This window comes from Diplotaxodon limnothrissa, linkage group LG11 (genome assembly GCF_057381915.1).
Source record: "Diplotaxodon limnothrissa isolate DT_005_m linkage group LG11, D_limnothrissa_male_GT1.1, whole genome shotgun sequence".
Taxonomy (NCBI): Eukaryota; Metazoa; Chordata; class Actinopteri; order Cichliformes; family Cichlidae; genus Diplotaxodon; species Diplotaxodon limnothrissa.
Window position 1 is genome coordinate 28800236 of NC_140606.1, and position 25215 is coordinate 28825450.

At 43.0% G+C, this 25215-nt stretch overlaps 1 protein-coding gene across 1 annotated transcript in view; it reads right to left on the reverse strand.

The window, feature by feature from the left end:
- adam22 (ADAM metallopeptidase domain 22) overlaps window positions 1-23066 on the reverse strand; it is a 72074-nt gene extending 49008 nt beyond the window's left edge. Inside the window, exons 1-3 of the mRNA XM_085366536.1 lie at window positions 22772-23066; window positions 22299-22465; window positions 18852-18928 (exon numbers count right to left, since the gene is read on the reverse strand). Of these exons, the coding sequence (XP_085222662.1) occupies window positions 18852-18928; window positions 22299-22465; window positions 22772-22868 (341 nt within the window). The 5' untranslated portion in view covers window positions 22869-23066. The remainder of the gene's footprint in view (window positions 1-18851; window positions 18929-22298; window positions 22466-22771) is intronic.
- Between the last annotated feature and the right edge of the window lie 2149 nt (window positions 23067-25215).

The window sequence follows — 25215 nt, forward strand, 5'->3', positions numbered from 1 at the left end:
GAAAGGGTCTCCAGTATGAAGAGTTGGACAGCACCAGGGCCCGACATGGTTCACGCCTACTGGCTGAAGAAGCTGACTGCACTCCACGAGCGTCTGGCAGCACAAATGAACCAGCTGCTAGTTAACGAGAGACACCCGGAATGGCTAACTGAAGGCCGGACGGTCCTGATCCCCAAGGACCCCAAGAAGGGACCGGTCCCCTCCAACTACCGACCAATAACCTGCCTCAGTACTACATGGAAGCTCCTGTCAGGCATCATATCGGCTAAGATGAACAGGCACATGGGTCAATACATGAGCGGGACACAGAAAGGAATTGGCAAGAATACCAGAGGCGCAAAACACCAGCTACTGGTAGACAGAACAATCAGCCGAGACTGCAAGACCAGACTGACCAACCTGTGCACTGCCTGGATTGATTACAAGAAGGCCTATGACTCAATGCCCCACAGCTGGATACTGGAATGCCTAGAATTGTACAAGATCAATGGGACCCTAAGAGCCTTCATCAGGAACTCAATGGGGATGTGGCGTACAACACTAGAGGCCAACTCCAAGCCCATAGCACAAGTCACCATCAAGTGCGGGATCTACCAAGGAGATGCTCTGTCCCCACTGCTGTTCTGCATAGGCCTGAACCCCCTCAGTGAGATCATTAACAAGACTGGCTACAGATACCGACTACAGAACGGAGCAGTTGTCAGCCACCTCCTGTACATGGATGACATCAAGCTGTATGCCAAGAGTGAACGAGACATCGATTCACTGATCCACACTACCAGGCTATACAGCAATGACATTGGAATGTCGTTCGGACTGGAGAAGTGTAGTCGGATGGTAACAAAGAGAGGGAAGGTAGTCAGAACTGAGGGGATTGAACTACCAGAAGGCAACATTGCAGACATAGAGGACAGTTACAAGTACTTGGGGATCCCACAGGCGAATGGGAACCATGAAGAGGCCGCTAGAAAAGCTGCAACCACCAAGTACCTGCAGAGGGTCAGGCAAGTCCTGAGGAGTCAGCTGAATGGTAAGAACAAGATCCGGGCCATCAACACGTACGCCCTGCCCGTGATCAGGTACCCTGCTGGGGTAATAGGCTGGCCAAAGGAGGAGATAGAAGCCACTGACATAAAGACAAGAAAGCTCCTTACCATGCATGGAGGGTTTCACCCCAAGTCCAGCACCCTGAGGCTGTACGCTAAGCGGAAGGAAGGGGGCCGGGGACTGGTGAGTGTCAGCACCACAGTCCAGGATGAGACAACGAACATCCAAGAATACATTAGGAAGATGGCCCCAACTGACCGAGTGCTCAGTGAATACCTCAGGCAGCAGAAACCCAAGAAAGAGGAGGGAGACGAGGAACCATCATGGAAGGACAGGCCCCTGCACGGTATGTACCACCGGCAGATAGAGGAGGTGGCTGATATCCAGAAATCCTACCAGTGGCTGGACAAAGCTGGACTGAAAGACAGCACAGAGGCACTAATCATGGCAGCACAAGAACAAGCTCTGAGCACAAGATCCATAGAGGCTGGGGTCTATCACACCAGGCAAGACCCCAGGTGCAGGCTGTGTAAAGATGCCCCAGAGACAATCCAGCACATAACAGCAGGGTGCAAGATGCTAGCAGGCAAGGCATACATGGAACGCCATAACCAAGTGGCCGGCATAGTGTACAGGAACATCTGTGCCGAGTATAACCTGGAAGTCCCGAGGTCAAAATGGGAGATGCCCCCAAGGGTGGTGGAGAATGACCGAGCTAAGATCCTGTGGGACTTCCAGATACAGACGGACAAAATGGTGGTGGCTAACCAACCGGACATAGTGGTGGTAGACAAACAGAAGAAGATGGCCGTAGTGATCGATGTAGCGGTTCCGAATGACAGCAATATCAGGAAGAAGGAACACGAGAAGCTGGAGAAATACCAAGGGCTCAGAGAAGAGCTCGAGAGGATGTGGAGGGTGAAGGTAACGGTGGTCCCCGTGGTAATCGGAGCACTAGGTGCGGTGACTCCCAAGCTAGGCGAGTGGCTCCAGCAGATCCCAGGAACAACATCGGAGATCTCTGTCCAGAAGAGCGCAGTCCTGGGAACAGCTAAGATACTGCGCAGGACCCTCAAGCTCCCAGGCCTCTGGTAGAGGACCCGAGCTTGAAGGATAAACCGCCCGCAGGGGCGTGCTGGGTGTTGGTGTTTATGTATATATATACACACATATATATATGTATGTATATATATATATATATATATATATATATATATATATATACATACATATATATATATATATATATATGTATATATATACACATATATATATATATATACACATATATATATATATATACACATATATATATATATATACACATATATATATATATATACACATATATATATATATATACACATATATATATATATATACACATATATATATATATATATATATATATATATATATACATATAGTGAGAGACAGAGAGAGAGAGAACAACCGTACTCAGAGGAAAGACTCAGCATGATAATCTCTCTTAAATCTCTTAAACTGAGCTTGTATTGTAGACTTTCAAGTGTAGCAGCTAAATTAAGCAGGCAGGATTAATCAATAACCAACATAAAATGTGCAGCTGAAACAGAATGCAGTATTTGAGCAGGCCGCTCACCGCACTGATCCAGAGAGCTATCAATCTACTCCAACTTCCTGTCAACAACCAGACATCAATAAGGAGACAAGTAGGTGGAAAATAGACTTGTTCGGGTTGGCGGGCCTAGAGGAAGACTGAACATATGTCAGAAAGTTTGAGCACAAACATGTTTGACACAACAAAAGTACAAACTGCACACTGGAACCTCCCTGTTTGGCTAGTTGGGGGGTTTGCCATTTAATACATGAAATCATTATTTAAAATCTTCATTTTCAGCAAAAAAAACAAACTGACAAACAAACAAAAAAAACATCAGAAAGAGGGCAAATACTGTTTTGTCTTTGAAGTTTATGTTTATCTTTATGTGGAAAATTGTTGTATCGAAGCATCTACATGAATGTCCTACATATTTATTCGTTTCTGAGAAGATAAATCACATTCATAATTTTGAACACCTGCTCAGTCCTAGAAACCTTTTCTTGTTGTTTCAGTTGTAACTGAACAATTTTATTGTGATTGATCTTTTGTAATGTTTTTGTCTTGCTCATATAAAGTGACGTCTGCAGGCTAGATTTGGACTGTATCTCTAAAATTACCCAACAAACTTCCAGTTGTAAGTTGTACTTTCCTATGTGTCATTTTCTTGTCTCGAATTAATAAAGTTGGTGCTGCTTTTTCTCAGCACTTGGTCGGGGCTCATTATCACCACCACGTTTCACTTTACGCTGCCAGTAAACAACAGCAGTAATCAGCCTCATTACCATCTTGAGCTGCTCCAATCTGTTTATATAAAATGAAAAGTGGGGGGTAGACAAAATAAACACTTACAGAGAACTGAAGGAACTTAATTACAAGATACAAGATGCACGAGCTCACACTGGATATATAGTGTGCAGAAAAACATGAGGAAAGAGTAAGGCACTGCATCTTCAGGTGAAATAACATGGTTATTAATAATCATTAGATAGATCTTCCAAGTACTGGGTTGGAGCCACTTTTGGTGCTCTATTCTATTGAGATTAATAGATCAAATGTGGGAGACATTTGAATGCAGTTTTGAGCTTTGTGAGTTATTCTGCTGCAAGCAGAGATAAGAATATACACTGTGGTCATTAAGGGATGGACATGGTCAGCAACAACACTCAGACCAGCTGTGGTATTTGAATGCTAAACAGCCCAAAGCCTGACAGGGAAACCTTCCCCACATCATTACACCACTACTAGCAGCCCAAATTGGTGATACAAGGCAGGATGGATCCATGCTTTTATGTTGTTTACACCACATTCTGACCCAGTCGAATGAAAGTCACAAGCAGAACTTGTGACTCATCGGACCAGGCAAAGTTTTTCCAATCTTTATCGTCTAATTTTGGTTAACTGTAGCCTCAGTTTCCTGTTCCCCGGGAACCCAGTGAGACCTTCTGCTTCTCTTTTCTTGTGTCAACATTTGACATGCTGTGCATTCAGAGATGATCTTCTGCATACGTTGGTTGTAACTGTCTCTTTTGTAGGTCATTCTCTCCCTGAAAGTCACTTACATCACCATTCTTCAGCTTTCCTCCCTCAACCAGGAGTTATTATCTACGTCTCTATTTTCATTAAACCAATATAAGTCAGCATGTTAATGAGGGGTTTTCCGAGGAGCTGACAGACACAGGTTGTCATAATTGGAGGAAAATCAGGCATAGCTCAGAGCTTCCACAGAGTTTAAGTGGTTGTTATTCTGTCCCCCAATTTACAAGTAAAATTGTAATAATGCTGCTTAAAGACCCGCATCTAATTTATTCATATCCATTTTTTCATGGACCACCTAGTTTCTGGACTTTTACAAAAACAGCAGGATCTCCGACAAAAGACAAAATTTACTCTTTCAAGCAAAAAAAATTATATATATATGCTTACTAAAGGATTTCAGTTTTAAAGTCAGATGCATTTTTCATATTTTAACTGAGCTTTCAGCGAGGAAGCAAAAGTTTTCTGATGCTGATACTCACACATATATACTGTTTTATTGAGAAAAAAGTCCTGACATAGCTGCGCGCACACCCACAGGGGAATGATGCTGCTTTCTATGATGACTAATGGGCAGTTTGCTATGGCTATAAAACATGTGTGGGTATACAGGATAGAGAAATAAAATGGAAAGAAGAGGAGAATAATGGCACGGAAGGAAGGGAAAGAGACGGAACACAAGGTGTGAATAGAGCGCTCGGGATCCTAACAGATATCCCATGCACAGCCATCACGTCTGTAAAGGAAAGAAAAATAGAGCATGCATGGAGCAAACATCACCTCAGACTAAACCTTCACAGTGCAAATTAAACACACCGTGACTCTGGAGACACGGTGAACATTTGACATAAAAAAAAACAGCACAGTGAACATATTCATGCACTCCCGTGATGAAGACATTTGGCGTGTTCAAGAGTGTTCGGGTCACAGGAGTGCACTGTTAGCCTTTGTTCTGCTGGGATGTGTGTTTAAGATTCAGAGCTTGTGATCTTTGTCCGGGCCCATGCTGAGCCCTGACGGGGGGGAAAGCGAGCGAGGCATCAAGGCACCAACACAGGCTCCTAATGGATGATGCCGATAACAGATTTCAGCTTTAATTGTTGTGGGATTTAAATAATTTATTGAGCAGACAAAGACGCAAACTCAGCCTCACCCCCATCCCCCACACCGACACACTCTTATGTAGAGAGATCCCCCACCCGCCCACACCCCGCCCCTGCTTAAGATGAGCGCGCATGTATAAATGTGTAACTGAGAGCTACGTCTTTATGTGCCATCAAACAGATAATGTGACAGAAATAAACTGTTTACATGCGGTAGCCTTCTGCTGCAAATCCGCAACGTAAATGATGATCAGGGAAATGTGGTTTGTAAAAATGAGGCTTAGGATGTCGTTGCCAGGAACACAAACAGATCCATTTAAGACCTTTAATCTATTACTTTTAGTTTGTTAAGTAGTCTAAATCATGCACCTATTCACACAAAATCAGCCAAATCATGCACCTTGTATTATGTACCCCGCCCCCTCCTTCTTGTTGCCAGAACATCAGATCCAGTGGGGTGGTTTGCAGTGCCTGAATGTTGGATGTTGGCATCAGATTTTCTGGGTTGTGTTTGTCAGGCGTCCACCAGCACATCCCGCAGATGCTTGAACAAATGGGGGGATCTGGGATTTTACAGGCTGAGTCACTGCTTTTTCCTCTTTGTCATGTTCCTTTTGCTGTTCCTGATATTTTGGGGGGATGTAAAGGGAAAATCCACCCCTCTCTCCCTCTGGAGGAGAGTGCAGTTGCCATGACGAGGTGTGCTTGATCGGCATCAATGTTCCAGCCTAAGATCAACATGCATCCAGGGAAACGCTGCATTATAACGAGATGATCAATCACCTGTCACTTTTAATAACGTGGCTCGTTGCCATATTTGTGCTGTGTCTGGCACGTGAGAGTATCTGTGCAGTCCAGATGTGCGCCTGCAACAGGGACAGTACAAACAGGCAACCACAGCTTTCGCTCATTTTCTGTCTCATTCAGCGTCTGCCTCTCAGCTCATTGCTTTTATAAATAGTCTGCTTATCCTCAGCTGTAATTGAAGAGAGTCTTCTTGGCCCTGCTGCCGCAGCAACATCTGTCTAAGAGCTGGCGTACAGCTGTCAATCAGCCCTGGAGGAGATTTTGGAGGCAGAGCCACAGACGCTTCGCTTACAGCCCACGGTGTTTCATAGCCAACCTAGAACAGCCATTTACATAGCAATCACATCTCCCTCTACATTTTAATGTCAGCCAACCCCCCGCTCCATCAAACACTCACACACACTGAACCAGTGGAAACATAAGAGCACTGATGCAGCTTCAGTTGGGAAATTGTTGTTCTAAAAAGGCTTATTCAACTTCATTAAATGGCCCTTTGCAAAGGTAAAAAGTGACTGAAGCAGCGAGAAGCAATGAGTCCATCACATCAAAACTTCAGCCTTCCTTTAAAGCATTTTTGTTGTGAGTTGCTCTGGGCAAAGACATCTGCTGTGGCAACCCCGTCCAATCTCCTGAGGTGAGCCATGCACGCACACATAAACGAAGTTTCTGCGTGGTCTAAAATTCCTCTCACGATCTGTGTCGCCGAGCACTGCGGTGGCGCTGGGATGAAAAAGAGCACTAAAAGGCTTGATTGGCAGGACTAATGTTTGTGCGTGTGAGCGAGTGGATTGGCAGAAGTGTTGGGGTACCAGGCTTTTCACTGCTTTCACACAGGCTTTTCAAAAGGACCTTCTTAATAAACTCAACACCCAAAAACACACAAACACAATAAGATGCTGAAAAACAGCAAATTTAACCACATATAGCGACACAGCGACACATAAGCATACAGGCACTGCTGTCATCAAATGGACTCCATGTATGGATTTGACATTTAACCCAGTAATAAAAGGACACATAAGGACACACAAAGGACGGCATATGTGCTGTGTCAGGCGTCTGTAATGAGCATGGGGGGAGTGCTGAGGAAGGATAAGTGCACAAGAGAAAGCATGAGGGGGAGGCAGGGAGATGGAAAGGTGTGTAAGAGAAATAAAGATGTGAAAAGGCAAAAGAAAAAGAAGAAAAAACTGAGGAGGGGTTGTTCTCTTTGGGGAAAGCTGCAGCTGCTTTCACCTGCCCACCACTCCCCACCCCTGTCTCCCACTGAGGCCTCATTACAGGTCTCCAGGCTATAATTCATTCACTCTCCAATCACTTATCAGGCTTGTAGTTCCACCAGCAGACTCCCTGGGACCCCTGCTCTTATTGCAGAGGGAATACTGATGCTCACAAACAAGAGCCGCCCCGGACTGCCAAGACTGAAATTCCTTTTAACCCATGTAAGAAATGAGAGGGGGGGGGGGGTGTCTTTATCCACATTAGCCTGTGATATTTATTCCAATGCATGTACTAATATATATTTCAAAATGCATAATTCTGCCCTATTTGAAAACTTTAAAGAAAAAGAAAAGGCAAAGTAAAGTTTTCATGCAAATCTGTAAGTTTCTTTTTAAACCAGTTAAAAAAACAGTTACATAACTTCCTTGGTAGAGGTAATAAACAAGGATGGAAAGCTATACAGTATTCCTACTTTCTTGGCATCATTGCGCACTTAGGTCTATAGCACGCAACATACAGGACAACCAGAGCTGACTCCTGAATTATGCAGAGACTGGGGATTTTGCAGGAACTAAGGAGAACATGCAAAGCTCTATCTGTGACAGCACGTGCATGGCTAGTGAACACCATGTCATGTAGAGAGAGGATAATGGAGACAAAGAGACTTTGGAGACCTGCACACTTGGGACTGAGTAGTAATAACTACTAAGGTATATCCCCCCAAAAATGTGTATCAATTTAATACACCCTGTGATTTTATGTGTTTGCATTTCTGTCTGTATTTGGTGGTAATGTTGGTCTCCATCTACACATCGGATTTTGTAGGCTGGTAAATTTTGTTAAGCAGTTCATCTCCTGACAGTAAACCGCACGTCAGCGTGAAAGAATAAAATGGGTAAGCTATCTGAGACAATAGTCTTTGGTGAGGTATTAGTATCTTTTCCTGCTGGGAGAACAACAGTCTACCTCCTGTTTCTGTCTTCAACAAGAGCCGGCTCCAGGAGCTCTCTTTGTCTTCACTAATCCTCCACACTGAGTGAGATGGCCCAGCATAGGAGAGGGGGAATGAAAGGGTGGGAGAGGCAGGCTGGGGGATAAATAATGTGAATATGGGGAGAAAGGATGATAAACCAAGAGGATGCTTGGGTATCTGCAACACAAGCCCTGTCCTTTAAATGGCAGCTTAGCATAGACACGATAGCGTCAGCTGGTCAATCGGCCTGCCAATTCAGTCCAGACTGATAAATTCCAACAATTACCGGACGCCTTACTGTGATATGCTGTGATATTACAGCCATTCATCTTCCCAAAAGCATGAACCCTAATGATGAATGGAGCTGACATTTACTCTTTTTATACTAAACGAAAAATAACTGCATAAGTCAAACTGACTCAGAACCAAGTAAACCTTCAATACAAGGACTGCAGATGTTTCCAGCTACCACTCACGCTGACTTTGTATGAGAAAAACATCCAAATGTCCACCCTGAATAGAAGAATTTATTACAGCAACCAAAACCACTGCTTTAAAGCACAACAGAGAAAACAAGTATTGCTTTCCAAAGACTCAATCTTCCTCACTCTTCTCACAAATTTGCACAGAAGCTCTGAAGGACTTCCAAACTGCCTCACCTTCCTCGGCCGCAGCACGCATTACTATTATGTACATCCCCGATGCTATTTGTTCTCCTACATTAATCCCGCTCACCTCCAAGCACAGATGCTCGCCGCCTCATAGCCAGAACAGACTGTAAATACACAGTCCTGGATGTGCCAATGAGCCTCTTAGCAAACACAATCTGTAATATACTACCTGTGAGCACTATATTAGCTCATACACACATACACACACACACAAACATAATCCCCAATGTGATAGCTAAAGCTATGAGCTTAAGTGCTTGCATGTGAGAGAGAGAGAGAGAGAGAGAGAGAGAGAGAGAGGTTTGACAAGGATCACAGTGAGGAGCTCTGCCTGAGGCGAGAGGAGAGGAGAGGAGGGTTTTTTTTTATGAAACTCCTTTCAAGTACCTATCTCTATCATGCGTGCTCTCCGTATCTCTCCCCATCTCCTGCACTTACTCAACCCACCCACAAACTCAAGGGTGCATGAAGGACACCCTCATACCTCCCTCTGTCCTTTTACCTCTTTCCAAACTCCCTTTGCTTCTTTCTTTGTCTCTCTCTCTCTCACACACACACACACACACACCCCTCTCAGTGTTTTTCTCATTAACTTTGCCGTAAATCTGATCACGCCTCTCTGTAATAAATTACAGAGCCCGGGAATAGAAAAGGGGAAACCAGGATGGAGGTGGAAAAGGAGAAAAGCTGGTTGTAGCAACATCGGGATGGAGAGATCTGATTTGTGGCTGGATGATAGACTATTCTGGAACGGGACATGAGAGATCATTAAATTATACAAATATGAAGATGTAAGGATGAGCAATAATTGCATACATGCAGGCACATGCACAGCACAGAGACACAGAGCAATAATTCCCAAGCTACTCGATGCCTACTCACATTTTAGGGATCAAGTGGCAAATGCCACAAAATCCACTGAAAGTCACGCAAAGTCTCAATGGCACTTTGATGCACTTATTTGTTCTCTGAGTGAACAAGAGATCATTGTCAGGTAAAAAAAAATACTCTGAGACCCACCAGCTACTCCCACTGAGCTTCTCCAGCATAAGTAGGAAGGAGATATTTTAAAAGTTTAGAGTTCTAGAAGAAAAATCAGACACTGTTAGATAACTGGCATTTTAAAATGCTGCCAAAACTTAGATGGGCAAATCTTCCAGCTGAATCATCAATACAAAGAACAACATTTTAGGAAAATATCTCTCTTTAGTATGGAAAAAAGGTAAAAACTTCATGTTTTGTTCATTTACAGCTACTCTGAGTGACTGAGGCCCAGGAGTAACTACCTTGCCATGTTTTGCCACTCAGTTAAAAAGTTAAATCAATAATAAGTTTGGAAAATTCTACCTCAGTTATACCCGGTGGAGTTTTGAACCATTAATAACATTGGAGGAGAGTTTTAATTAGTTTTGTCTCCATCGTGGACATCCTGGACTTCCAGGTCACGAGGAGGAGGAGGAGGAGGAGGAGGGGGGGGGGGGCATTTGCACTAGCGATGTTACCAGAACAGATACTTATGATGCCTTCCAGGATCTTTCTATGTCAAAATGATGAAAACAAGACTATCTACCTACTCTATCTAACAAAGAAAACAACATGAAGAAGACGGCAAAGAACATGCACCTGCCAACACAGCCCTGCTCCAACACATCAATAACAAAGGCAGGACTTTCTTACTGATGCTATCATGGTTTTCAGACAAGGGAGGAAATACTTTCAATTCAGTGACACACAAAAAAGACAGCGCCTAAAGAATTTAAGGTGTGTGAATTTAAACTCAAAATCACACAGCATTCAAAACAATATCGTTCTAGGGTTATCCTGAAATATACTTTACCATTTTGTTTGACACAGCTGTGGTGAAATCAGCTTTGCTCAATCAGCTAAGCTAATGTTGTGTTAGCTTAAGCTAGCATAATGTAACTAATGTTATACCTTACAGTAACTCCAGCAGGCTACTCGGCAACCAACGTCACTTATACAAAATATTTTGTGTTTTAACAACAACAACCTGCCATCTCTCTGTTAGTGACTTAAAACAAACTTTTGCACGGGATAATCATTTCGTTTTGTTAGCTTTGGTATTTTATTCTTGACCACCAGTTTAGCTCACTGGGTGGAGTAGGTGGCACATATATCGAGGCAGTTTACTGTGCATCTTCCCTCTGATCTTGCTCTCAGTTTTCCTTTCTTCTCCAAGCTAAAAATATATATTAAAAACATTCGCAAAAGAGTTGTAAAGAAATGTATGAGATATAATTTTTAAAAAGTTAGCTTGTTTGAACTTGGCTGAGCTCCCCTTCAAGAGGATCTTCTCAGATAAATCTAGACCACCTTCAGAGCTGTGGTTATTTTTAGAAGGCTCTGTGGTTGTCTCATTATGAGCACTTACTCTGTCCCTGTGATTTCAACAAGCTCCTAAAACATGCGCAGACCTTAGCTCACCACTCACCCTGCTCATCGGATTTACTTCACTGGGACCTTTTCTTCTTTTCTTAAAAAATCAAACTGAAGGATCACAGTTATTTATGCATTATTATTATTACTATTTATCTCCTCATATACAAGGTCTTGAATAATCAGGCCCCATTTGATCTGACCTCACAGCATCATATTTCCCCAATAAAGCATTTTGTTCCCAGACTGTAGGCTTACTTGTGGTTTCAAGGGTTATTAAAAGTAGAATTGGAGGCAAAGCCTTCAGCTTTCAAGCTCCCAGTTTGGATTCAGGAGATAGACACGCTCTCTAATTATAAGATCAGGGTTGAAACTTTCCTTTTTGATAAAGCATATAGTTTGGGTTGGATCAGGTGATCCTGAATTCTCCCTTAGTTATGCTGGAATAGGCGCAGGCTGCTGGGGGCTTCCCATGACGCACTGAGTGTTTCTTCATCACTCAACATCACTCACTGCAACTATATTTAATCATTAGTTAGTAATCTCTGGCTCTCTTCCAGTATGCCTTCTGTCCTTGCATCTGTTGCCAAGTCCTTGCTTATAGGGAGTCATCTGATCGTTGGGGTTCTCTCTGTATTACTGCTGGGTCTTTAACTTACAATATAAATCACTTTGCATCTAATATCACGGCAAAGTCCCAAATCTCTTTCACAGGACAGACCGCGCCAAAGTACAACAGAGATTCAGCACATACTACAAAGGCACAAGTGCTGACACCTGTAACTTATGATCAAACCTCTTATCATCACAACAAAAGGATGCAAGAATGCATGATTGGAATTATTTGCAAAAACAGATTTGCAAAAATGTGTGAAAGAAACAGCATTCAACACATTTGTCAAGCCTCGATTAAATTTATTTGCAAAAAATAAAAGATAGTAAACTGGTTTGTTCCGGTTTATTGGCTAATAATCTCCCTCACATCGGCACAGAAGACACCTGGGGCCAGAGGTATGTGGGCGCAATCCCCAAATAGCGCTCATAGGTGTGTGTACAAACATTGTGCTGTTGTCTAAACACAGGCGCAGTGAGTTTATTTCAATATCAAGTGCAAAAACGTGAAAAAAAACATCCTTTATTTGGCATTAAAATTTCCATAAATAACAGTAAATTGTTGCAAACATTAATAAATCATTCTGCTTAAGTTTAAATATCAAATTTAGTATTCAATTTAAAATCACCAACAAAAGTGGGTGAAAGCACGTCATGTACCTTTCTCTCTTTGTATTATTCTTCCTAATTTTCCCCCTTTTAAGTATTGATCCTCTCTCATTCTGTCTGAGCACCACTCCTTTCAATCCTTTTTAGTTATCTCTCATTAAGACCGCACTTTACGTGCCTCTTCTGCACCTGAGACCCAGCGAGACGATACACACAAAGACTCTGCAGCTTTTAAGAGTTCATGTCTTATTGCTCTTCACACACACAATCCTGCTGATGTACAGATGCACCAACGTGTAGTCACTCATTCATCAAACCACTGAACCATGGGATGTTTGGTTAGCTCCCTGCCTAACACATTTATCTGGAAGGACTCTGTGGTTATACTGGAGCACTGTTGCCTCCAGCCCGCCCCCTCCCCACCAACACTGCCCTCCCTGGTGCACACTGCCTTCACACAGATGAATAATGCATTTAGCACTGCCTGTAATTGACCTCTCGCATTAGCATAAAGAATTTGTCTGAATGCAGAAAAAGCAGACTTGACACAGTTGTAGAAATAACAAAACTGAGTGTCTGTCAGTGTCAACAAAGAGCAGGAGAAGCCCTCGGCTCTTGAAGCTGCTGCAGCCGCTTATTTCATAACACAGGCGAGGTTACGAAACACTCCAGTCCCAGCTGGATGTACGAAGCTCTCCTCTCCTGTCTGCACTCACATATTTTCATACGTACATATTCTGCATGCTGCACGAATACTAAATGATTCAGATATGTTCAGTGTCTTCAGCTTTTCTCTATTTTTGTCACACAAACATAAACACACAGTAACCATACACACTAGCACAGCCAGGCTGGTATTGGCTGCTGGTAGTCATACACTATGTTTTGACAGCTCTGCAGATTTGTTGATGATACAGTAATTATAATGTTTGATATCAGAAAAACATGATGGGAAGTGTCTACAATTTTAGAACACAATCAGGTAGGAAGATGACTTTATATTTATTTATGCAGTCATAATGTCATCATATACTGCCGGTTTATTCATAATCTTCTTCATTAGGAATACCATCGCTTTATGGGTCACTACACCAGATCATCCATCTCCACTTCACCGCATCCCTATCCCTCCTCTGTCACTGCAACCCTCTGCATGTCCTCCTTCGCTACATCTATGAGTCACTTCTCTCACCTGTGCACTTTCATCCTAAAACTCCATCCACACTTTTCTCTTCCTTTATCTTCAGCCAACACTACAACAATTTCCACCTGCACCCTGCTGGCCCCTGATCGATCTAGTTGGGAAATCTCATTCTGGTTGATCCTGACGCAACCCTCCCCATTTGATCCCTGGCTGCCAAAATGCTTCCTTGGGCAAGATACTGAAGCCCAGATTGCTCCTGATGCGTTCATGAGTGTAAATGCATCTGAATGTTACTTAGAAAGCACTTAAACATTAAAAAAGTGCTTGTTTGAATTTGTGTAAACGGCGGAATAAGATACGCTGTCTGAAGCAGCACTCAGATAGAGTAGAAAAGCGCTGTATAAGTAGGTTTATCATTTCCAAATTACATCTTCTCCATCTGCATATTGTTTTTCTTTACATTTCCAAAGCCAGAACCAGATTTTGCCTAACCCGAGTGCTTAAAAGTTAGTAAAAACAATCCTGAGGGTGGGCAATTCATTTTCCCAAAGGGGCCATATGAGAAACTGGTACTGTTGTGGAGAGCGTCACCAACAAGTTTATAAAGAGATCAAACTAATATCAAGCAGAACTGAGTTCAGCTTCTTGGTGTGGCCCTCCACAACAGTCCCAGGGCCTCATGTAGACCCCTGGGAAAATCAATTACCCACCCCTGATTTTTTTTTTTTTTCACCTCCATACCTGCAACACTGTGTAATAAGACTTTTCTTGCAGGTGTGTAACCCCCTTGCTGGCAAAATGTTTCCACAGACATACACATAAACATCTGCTAATGTGCTGAAAACCACCTTTGTGGAGAAACTGCAGTACTGCAGGTTTGTTTCCCGGACCACATTTTACCACATTTTCCGCGATGCGTCAGACACACACACTAACATGCTAACATAGTGTCATATTTTAATTCTGCCAACTTATTCATCAATAAATACATTTATTGGGGGGGGAGGGGTGGGGGATTTAATCTCTAAAGAGTTTATTTTGTTGCATACATTTGCCAACTTGTGATACATGTCCATGAATAATGTTAGATTTATAGTTGTCGTAAAAATGAATGACACAAAATAACCAAACATCAAACTTTATACTGTAGCTGCTGGACTAAAACAGAGTCGGTGTATGTGTCGGGGTCATGCGTAGAAGTGTAAACATATGTCACTTAAATGTTTTCCCTTCTTCACGTGATGGACGACGAAAGAAGCCGTCTTGTGCACACTCCCCTTTTAATGTTATAGCGACATCTATTATTCAGCAAGAGCAGGTGGGAGGGGTGGGGTAAGAGGTAGCAGGGGTAGGGCTGTGTGGAGAGTGGGTGTGGGGCAATCAAGGGTGACGATTTTTGTGTGTGTGTGTGTGTGTGTGTGTGTGTGTGTGTGTGTGTGTGTGTGTGTGTGTGTGTGTGTGTGTGTGTGTGTGTGTTGGAAATGAGGATGATTGAAAAAAGAGAGACAACCCCCAACCCTTTTCACATTTTCAGCTTACTCTTGTCCTATGAATGGAAAATTGCAGGCAGTTGCTGAGATGCAGGACTGGAGGAAGACAAAGACAGAGAAAGGGTATAAAGACCTCATGACCCACCAACCCCCCTCCTGACTTCCTCTCTATACACTGCCACAGTTCAGATGGGTGGCTCGTGTCAATACGGCATGTTACTGATGAAAGCATCAAAGACTAAAGCACACACAATTATGTATTTAGTTCATGTGAGCACAGAAGAGAGGGGCAATTCTTCTCTAAACAAAATGTCTAGATCCAGGTTCTGTGACACGAAACACATTTTCAAGCCTTTTTGCAGAGTGCACGATGGGATCCCGGTCGTGATTACGAACACGATCAATGCACGACAGGATAGATCTGAAAACATACCACTCAGCCACAACAACATCGCTCACTTTATATAGTGTTGGTCTCTATCATTAAAAACAAAACAAACAAAAAAATACAGCCCACCAGAGGACGGACACGGGTCTGCTGTAGGGTGTAACACCGGGATGTGGGTTGCGTTTTGGGTCTGGAGGGTTGTCAGGAGGAGTCTCTGTGGATCAGTCTTTGTTTCGGCCGATTCCACAAATGGACATCTCGCCTGGGATGTTGAGAGTTTGAAGCCTGCTCTGCGTCTTGCACTCTCAGAGGTGCTGGCTGAGACTGCTACCATCAGTGAGCATCACTGCTATGAGGTGGGGTGAGCACTTGATCATGTTTAGATGGTTGGTGTGACCCAAAAGAACATTGTATTGTAACAAGATGAAGGTTATTATTGTTGTGGTTGATCAGTGTATACTGTGTGTGTAATAAAACTGAGGTGAAAACATCATCTGGTATTTATCAGTGATGTGATGGATGTAGGCAGAAAGTCAGGGGATCACCAAAAGCAAGGGAGAGGATCACAAATGTCATGAATCTAGAATTTGTCGGGACATTAAACTAAAGATAAAAGCGACACAGTCACCTACAGAGCAACTCATCTCACATGGCATCTCCAATCATGCTTTTTTCCATCTGACATTAAGAGGACTAGACTAAAAAAAAATACATATAGTATCCAACATGTGTCTAAAAAGCATAAGGCATATGATTTTATAACAAAACACCCACGCTCCTCTATTATTCACAGTCTATCAGCAAAGCATTAACTCCAGGCACAGAAAGAAAAACGATGATAATAACATGTAATGTAGCACTTGAGACACAGTCGACAGTGAAAACTGGGGAAAAAAAAAAAAATCCCACCACTCTTGATTGCTCATGGCAACAGCTAAACACAGAAAAATGCACAGCACTCATTGATCAAACTGAGAGAACGAGGCTTTGTTACAGGGAGCCAAAAACCAGTGTTGGCTCATTCAGCTAAAAAAGCTCCCACTCCTGCACCCACTCACATATCAACTGGGTTTATTCTGTCTGGGATGAAAGCTATCTGTAAACAAAATCAGTGTGGCTGTCATGCAGGGGATCAGTTCACAGAGGAGTGACAGTAGACAGGAGGGAGACGAGAGTTGGAAGAGGAGGTCTCAGGTGAGACGGAGGGAAACTGAAGCTCTTCTTTCATGAATGAAGACAGCTGGCACTGGGACAAAGATGCAAACATGCATAGCAACAACTTATTTCTTGTTCCATCAACAGCTTAAAAACTCAAAGATATTCAATTGAAATAAAATTCTTAATCGTCAACAAGAATTTAAAATTTTTACAAATCAATTATCGATTAAGTGTCCTCACTGTTCTTTTTAAAATAACGTTATCATAAAAAATCATCATGAATTAAAAAAATTTGCAGTTAAGAGTTTGCAAAAGTTCACCTTCACAAAGCAGGAAATTCAAATAGGAAATGTTAAATGTTTTTATTCCGAACGTGATTAAAGGAATTAACCTATTATCAGTTAATTTATATTTTTAATACATTCTAATATGTTCCCTAAAAAATCATTTCATTTCTGTCGAAGGATAAAAAAAGACAGCGTGATGCTCGATCGTACTGATCTCAGTCTCTTACTATTATTGGGTGTAACAGATCTGGAACAGCTGCACACAGCTGTACGGCTCTCTGTGTGGATCAGCCAGTTATCTCCGTACAGGAAGTCTGGATCGGCTCTCCGAGGTTCAGATTCTAAGGGGCATACCCCAACAGGCAATGCAGAACCTGATTGAAGGTGAGGGTGAGGAGACTCGCCTACCTCTAACTGGCTGCATCCAAATAATTTATCCTGCTAATAATGTGAACTCCCTTCTTCCAATGTTGCTCTCAGCCCTAGAGGCCCTGAACCTTCCTAAACACCCCTCTTTTATATTCATTTATCCATATGCGTACTTTTTTATAGCACTCCATGTTAATCTAATCATAAGAAGGCTGGATCCTGAGTGCTTTAACGCTAAACCGGAGGATCTGACACCTTTCGTATCTCTCTCCACTCCTGCTGAAATCACTCTTGATGCACATGAGTCCAACTGTGTCATGTTTACTTCCTGTTTGTCACCGTTGTTCCTTCAAACTGCAAACTGCCTGTTCGTGTCATTATTGCGTTTTTCTCTTTTCACTTATTTCGTTACCTTTATAACACTGCCTGTATAGAGAAGGATAGCAGTCTGCATTAAACAGTACAAACATACATGCGTAGATGTATGCATGCACCCATAACAGGCCAACATGTCACTCAGGGAGTTGCAGGCTATCCTCTAAACCTGGGAATTCCTCTGATGTAACATTTTACTCAGCAAGAGAGTGACTTCCGCTGTGATGAGTAGGCAGCTTCACTGTATGCACATGCCAAGTTCACAAGCTTTTGGGATAAATGAGACAAACATGGACTGTAAAAGTGGCAGACTGGAGCCAAAGCAAAACAAGAACAGGGAAAGGTTTAGAGAGGATGACACTAAAATGTGAAAGCTGTAGAAACAGAAGAAGAGCTGAGAGAGAGAGAGAGAGAGAGGAGCTTACTTTCCATCAGCACAGCTGTGATCAATATTAGTGTCTGACAGGGCTGTGCTCGAGCCTTTACTGTAAATCACTTCCTATTATGATGGAACCTCTATATCACACACAAAACTGACCGGTTCCAAACACGCTAACACACACACACACACACACTGTATGCATTTATCCACAGAGCAGCTGCTGTGGTACAGTTATGTGCATTCCCTAAAACAGGTAATAAACAGCACTGCAGCACCACAGTGACCTACTTCAATTTAACACTGAAGTCATCACTAGTTTAATGTGCAACATGCACTTGGGGGGATTCATGCTAAACAAGAACAAGAGGCACTGAGAAACACAAGTTTGACACCTGAAGCAGTTATTTCAACAAGCAAGCTCACACTACAGTCTTTTCCTGGAAAATGAGGCAACCTTTGCTTTCACAAGATGCATCCGTGTGTCCAGTTTTGTTTGTTTTTTTGCCTCTCCAACTTAGGGATGTGCTGGAACTGGACCAACAAAGAGAGAACATCCGCGCCCAATTAAGAATCGCTAATTAACCTAAACCTGTCTTTGGACTGTGAGCGGAGCGCCCAGTAGAAACCCAGACAGGCACAGTGACATACAAGCACAGCCACACAGACAAACAAAGACAGACAGATTTAATAATGAAATACTCACTGATTCAGTTCCACATCCAAAATGAACTTCCGACCAAAAGCGTCAACTTGAAAGCTCGCTTGGGCCACATGGTTCACCTAAAAAAGACAGAGAAGAGAAGCTGCACGCTGTTTCTAAAGTCCCCGGCATGCATGGTGAAGTTCAGTATCATAGACATGGATAAGTCTCATCTACACTGATGGACGGCTGCATTGTGTGTTTATAGCACCGATTAGCTGCAGGAATGAAGTAAGCCAAGTCTGCACACACACATAACCCTAACTGGTCACAGCAAATGCCTGCACCTCCCTGCGCATGGTTCTGCCGGAGGTTTCTTCCTGCTAAAATTGAGTTTTTCCTTCCCTCTGTCACCAAGTGGTTGTTCACTGGGATCAATTGTTTATTTGGGGGGGGTTCTATTATTGAAGGGTCTTTACCTTACAATATAAAGCACCTTAAGACAAATGTTGCTGTGATTTCATGCTATATAAATACAGCTGAACAATAAAATTGAATTGAAGTGAATTAAGTTCACCATCAAAAAGAAAAAAAAATCTAACCCTACGCCGACTCATTTAATGTTTCTTCACCGATCACTGCTTCATCTCTAAGTGCATGAACTCTGTTTGATTGATGTGGCTGGGGGAGGGTCTGATTCATTCCAAGTCTTGGACACATATTGTATGGGGTGTGCCCCCTGGGTCAATAATAACTCCCCACAGTAATTCCTTTAGGTCCAGTAAAGCCCCAGTGGAGACCTTAAGCATGGCTTACCGTCTCCCTGAGGCTTGGGCTACCTGCTTTACAGACTGGACACTACATGACAACAAAGGAGAAAGTGTGTGTGTGTGTGTGTGTGTGTGTGTGTGTGTGTGTGTGTGTGTGTGTGTGTGTGTGTGTGTGTGTGTGTGTGTGTGTGTGTGTGTGTGTAGGCTGTCATTTCAGGAAGTGCCCCTGTGCTCACCCAAGGATAGCCTGATGTCCCCAGTGATCACAGACTCTATTGTCTGCAGGAGCGTGCCTGTGCCGGTCAATGCATATATGAGCAGTTAAGAGGTTGTGTGGGTGTGTGCAAGAGCATGTGCAAATGGCAATTCCACACTTTGATGAAATCTAATCTGGCAGATTGTATCCACGAGGGTAGGAGGTACCAGTAATTGTGGTTAATGAAAGCACATCCCATCCTGACTTAGCAGGACCAATATGAGGAGACCACTGGTGACTCCTCTCGCATTGATTTCTGAGTCATGGCGAGCCTGATTTTCCACTCGTGATGGTTCAAGAATGACTATAAGCCTATCATTGCTCTGCAGAGAGGCAGGCAGGAAATGCAAACCGACACAGTTAGACTGATTTCACTGGAAGTGTTTGTTTTTTCACCAAAACAACAAGAGCACCTTGCTGAACTCCCCGCAGCTCATTCAGTGCTGTTTGTGTCTGCGACTTAAAAATAGGTGATGCGAGAGAAGCCTATAAATAACTCCATGTGTGTCGCACATTTTCAGAACTATCTGACAGATTTGTTTTTAGGCTGTTGATCTAAAAACAGCCAATAACTGATCAAACATTGCGCAAGTGACATCACGAGCATCAGCTCTCTGGAGATTAAAAGACTCGGAGCACAAATCAAATCTCCTCACCCTCCCATCCTCGATCATCTGCATTTGCAATGTACATTTTATGACTTTGATGTTTTAACTTGCTGCCTGTACGCAAGCTCTTTTATGACTATGAGTTGGCACAATATGATATCAGAGTAAAATAAACGCATCTCCTGGGCTGTAAACTCCAGAGAATGAGAGTGACTCAGGAAATAATGAGGGTTTAGATCAAAATATGACATATTTTGAGCAAAATCTCTCGTAGAAAACTGTTGTGCTGCTCTGCAGAAACGCTACCTCTGAAATTCAGTTCACAGCAAGCCTGTGCCACAAACCTGCCGTGAGACTAGAATGAGCTTCAAAAGGAAAACATTAAAATGATATCTGACGGCAGATGGTTCAACTTAGCTTGTTTACCCAATGGGCTGCAGCTCAGGCTGAGGTGTGAGAGAGACAAAGGGTTAACACCTCCCTGCCTGATGCCATCTGTAGCCCTCTCCGCTCGCTGAGCCCTGAGTAGGCTAGCCTTACTCAAGCCTAAGCCATACAAATTAAAAACACTTAACATGTTTGTACAATGCTAACTGACTCATTCCTTGAAAGGAACCCAGCAGACTGAACTGACTCAGTGAACACAGCTACACTATTACCGCACTGTACTAGTCATGGTAGGCAGGCAAAGCCAAATGCCTCCAGGCTTTTCCGCAGCTGGTAGTTTTCAATAACAGCTCTCTGAATAATTTTCAAACATTAATAATTTTCTGGGTGATCATGTCCGAAGTGTAATCCAACCATACTCTTTATTACCTGTAAGTCTACAGTGTATTTCTTGGTTCTTGGCGCTAACATCCAAAAACAGGGGCTGCTGCAGGCAATCATATTACATAGTACATAGTATATGCAATCATATACATATCTGCAGAGGCATTTAAATATTTATGTCTTTATTTAAGTAATTTGCCATTTTAGAGACCAGTCCTTTTTCAGAACTGTAGAGTAAATATTAAAATATTCACCGCGCCATACCCAAAAGATCAGCTAACATCAGCAACATATATCAATTTTTCATAATAAACAACAGCTCCATTAAAAAAAATAATGAGTCCTTAAAGTAGTTATTATCACAGTATTATTATACAAAATACTGAACCGCCCGTTTTATTTGCTGACAATAGAGTTTAATGCCCTCTGGTGGACAAAAGAAACAACCCAACCCTATTTCTAAATGACCCAAAAGACAGGCCAGAGCGCTTCTAAGACTAAGTCAACAGTGATCGCCCAGCTCGCAGTACATGCTGACGCTGGTATACATGTGCCAAGCCAAAGTTTGCTGATCATAGGCTCAATAAGAAAGCTTCTGGTCATTCGTTTTCATGTGTAAGGTGAAAAATGCTGCCTAGTGGGACATTAGGCAGCGTTTTTGAGGTGGTAGGTGAGGCAGCTGCTGAGACAACAACCCAGCTGGACGGACGAGATGCAAGCTAAAATATTAATTATCCGGTTTGAGCAGGTGACATATAGTCGATCATTTTGAGTGGGGATAAATGAACTCAGAGGTCCTATCACTAATCTTAGTATTTTAAAGCATTTTATGGGTGTAGGTTGCGGTGGGATTTTTTTCTTCTTTTGCTTATGACCCATATAGCACCTCCAGGCTGTGTAATTAGTGTGACCTGCTCGTGTCAAAATGTTGTCAGCGTCCTTTTTTTGTATCCCTGCTTGCTAAATAATGATCCCCCCCCCCCCCCCCCCAACCGTGAGGACACGTAGGGAGGGGTTGAATGGATAAAATAGACAACTGTAAACACAGAGGCATCTTTCCACAATCGCACACTCCACCCTCACAACACGAAAGCACCTTGTGTACCTGCGTGGAGTCGGAGCTGGCGCTGGCTTTAATCCTGGTGCTGAGCTCGTCCTGTGTGATCTGGCTGTGGTTGTGCCTGCTGTAGAGCAGGCGGAGAGGCACCGTGTCCTCCTTCCCGACAAACCTACCCGCATCACGAAGAGCCTTCAAGCTCGACAAGGCGTCTCCTGCACAGAGAGAGAGATAGAGAGAAAGGGGACAACACCGACTTCATTACGCGCCCCGTTCCTCCGCGCGGAGATCAGCAGTGATAGAAACGCGCGGATCACAAACAGTTATGATTAAAATGTCGATGGTTTTCATTTCCTTTTCACACAGTGGAACAGCTGTGGGTTGCGTGCATGTTTTTAAATTCAGGAAGCATGAAGCAGACGAGGCGTTGATTAACAAATAAACACAGGCCCTTTGATAGTGATTTAACGCTTTGGCTGCGCAATAACAATTCATGCATCATCCAAAATAGCATCAGTTACCATCTCCGGCGTTAGGGCTGCTCTGGTGACCGACGTGCATCAATTCACAGACGCACAAAAGGGAAATCCACCATCGCGGGCGCATCATCAGCACCATCTCCTCCGTCTCTCTCTCTTTCTGTGTGGCTGGAAATTATAAACAATGCGGTATTCCAGGAGAGGACTCTCGGGGTCCTGCCTTCGCTAAGGGAGCTTCAAGCCGGGGCTGGTCGTCTGGTTAGTGCAGTGTCGCTGATGGGGGGCCATCGGGGGTGCTTAGGAGTCTGAACGCCGAGCGCGTTTGAGCGCACCGAAACCCCGCGGATCAGCAGCGCGGAGAATGCTGGAGGCGAGAGAGAGAGAGAAACAGAGAGGGCGGGAGGATGGGAGGGAGATCTAGGGACACCTCCTTAAAACACATGAGTGTTCGGTGGCTCACTGCAGAGACGCCTAATGCATAAATATGAGCGGAGGTTGGATGAGGAGAAAATGTGGGCTCGGCCTTCCGCCGACTGGACCTATCTGGGACGACATAAAAGCTCCTCCATGTTAAATCGCTGCAGAAGCGCCATTCCTGCCCAGTCTTGCCTGTTGTTATCATAATGACTGACTCCATCATCTGCCAGGCCTCCAAAAAAGGCATCCTCCACCCCAACCCAGGAAAAAAAACAAGACAATTAGATAAAATTGTGCAATTTAGAGTATATGACCATTTTGTCTCTCTAGTCAAATGATATTTTCTTATTTGTTGATGTTGCTTCTTCATCTTCCTTCAGAGATGAGTTGATCGGGTAAATTTGGAGATCCCATAGTCGGTTAATGTACAGTGGGCATAGGAACACACTCGCTTCCACATTTATTTGTGCTCATTCAAAACAACCTATAAATATTTACCTACACTTGATAACTCCACTGCATGAGCCAGGATCAGTGACAAACCCATCACACCACAGCGGCCTTTTAGTGTGCGTGGTTTATCCTCTCACTTACATACCTGTAGATTACTGCCAAAGATACACTTGTTTCCATTTGCTTAGTCGAATCTATGAAAAATATCAAAGGTAATAGTTTGACAGGAATAAAATTATATTTTTGCACCAACAACATGACTGCCAAAAGGCTATTGGCTGTCTTGGTAATATAGTAACAAGTAGATATAAAAGTACCAGGCCTAAAAAATAAAAACCCAGAAAGCTAAATCTACAACAAGTGAACAGTATCTGAAACCCATGTTCTTAAGAAATAGAAAGAAATAATTCAAAGACCTGACAGATGGATCTGTACCTATAGTTGATCTACTGTTATCTGAAGCCTCATTAGAAATGGCCTCAGTGGAAGGGTGGCTGTCAGTCAAGAAGCCATTCTCAAGGAAGGAAAACAGGTGAAAAAGGCTGAGGCATGACAAATTACACAAGACCTGGACTGAAAATCAGTGGTAACAGATGTTGTGTAGTCATTAATTCAAAGTCAAAATTTCTGGCTGTTCAGAAGAGGTCAGGAGAAAAGTACGACAGTGAGTGCCTACAGCCATCTGTGAAACACAGTGGAGGCTCAGTCATGGTGTGGGGCCGAATTTCAGAGTGTGGTTTGGGGGATTTTATCATATTTGATGAATCTTTGAAAACAGAAAAGTACCATCACATTTTGATCCACCATGCAGTACCATCTGGAAAGCATCTGATTGACAACAGCTTATTTTTTAGCATGACAATTATCCCAAACATGGCACCAGTCCAGTAAAAGCAGAAAAAGTCCTAATTTTTAAATTTAGTAAACAGCAGCAAGAAATATTCAATATGTGCTCAGTAGGGCCTTACACACTTGAAAAATCAAATTTTTTACTGCCCTCTAATGGACAAACTATACATTTGTGAAACTCTTTAAATTTCCTTATGTATAATATATGCTGTATTCCATTATTAGCCAATATTTATACAGGTATGCATGTAAGCCATATTAGTCAGAAATGATGGTTTGTTAAGTATGATGATAAAACACAGTGCTAACAGGATGCAACCAGCATGAAAGATGGCCATGTCAGGATTCAGCAGTCGCCAGTATCACTGTGCTTGTACCTCAGAACACATCGATGCTCATTTTCTTAATGCCAGTGGCGCAGAGTCCCATTTGACCCAGCACATCCATTTGAGAGTGGTGAGGGAGAACAAGGGCACTATGCTAATGCACTAAATGCAGGGAAAAGGAAGACACTGAGCTAATGCATCAGGAGGAGAGGGAGGAAGAAAGAAAAAAAAAAAAAAAAAAAAAAGCATGGCGGGGTCATAAAAAGTGCACTTAGGAAGAATTTTTAAAATGTCACACATAACGCCAAATACCATGCAGACAACCTGCAGGTCATTCACATTACAACACACAGAAAGAGACGCTCACAGTACAACAGGCATTTATTTGAATTACACATCCACATCCTTGTGTCTGAAAGGATTAAAGATAATTGTCATGAC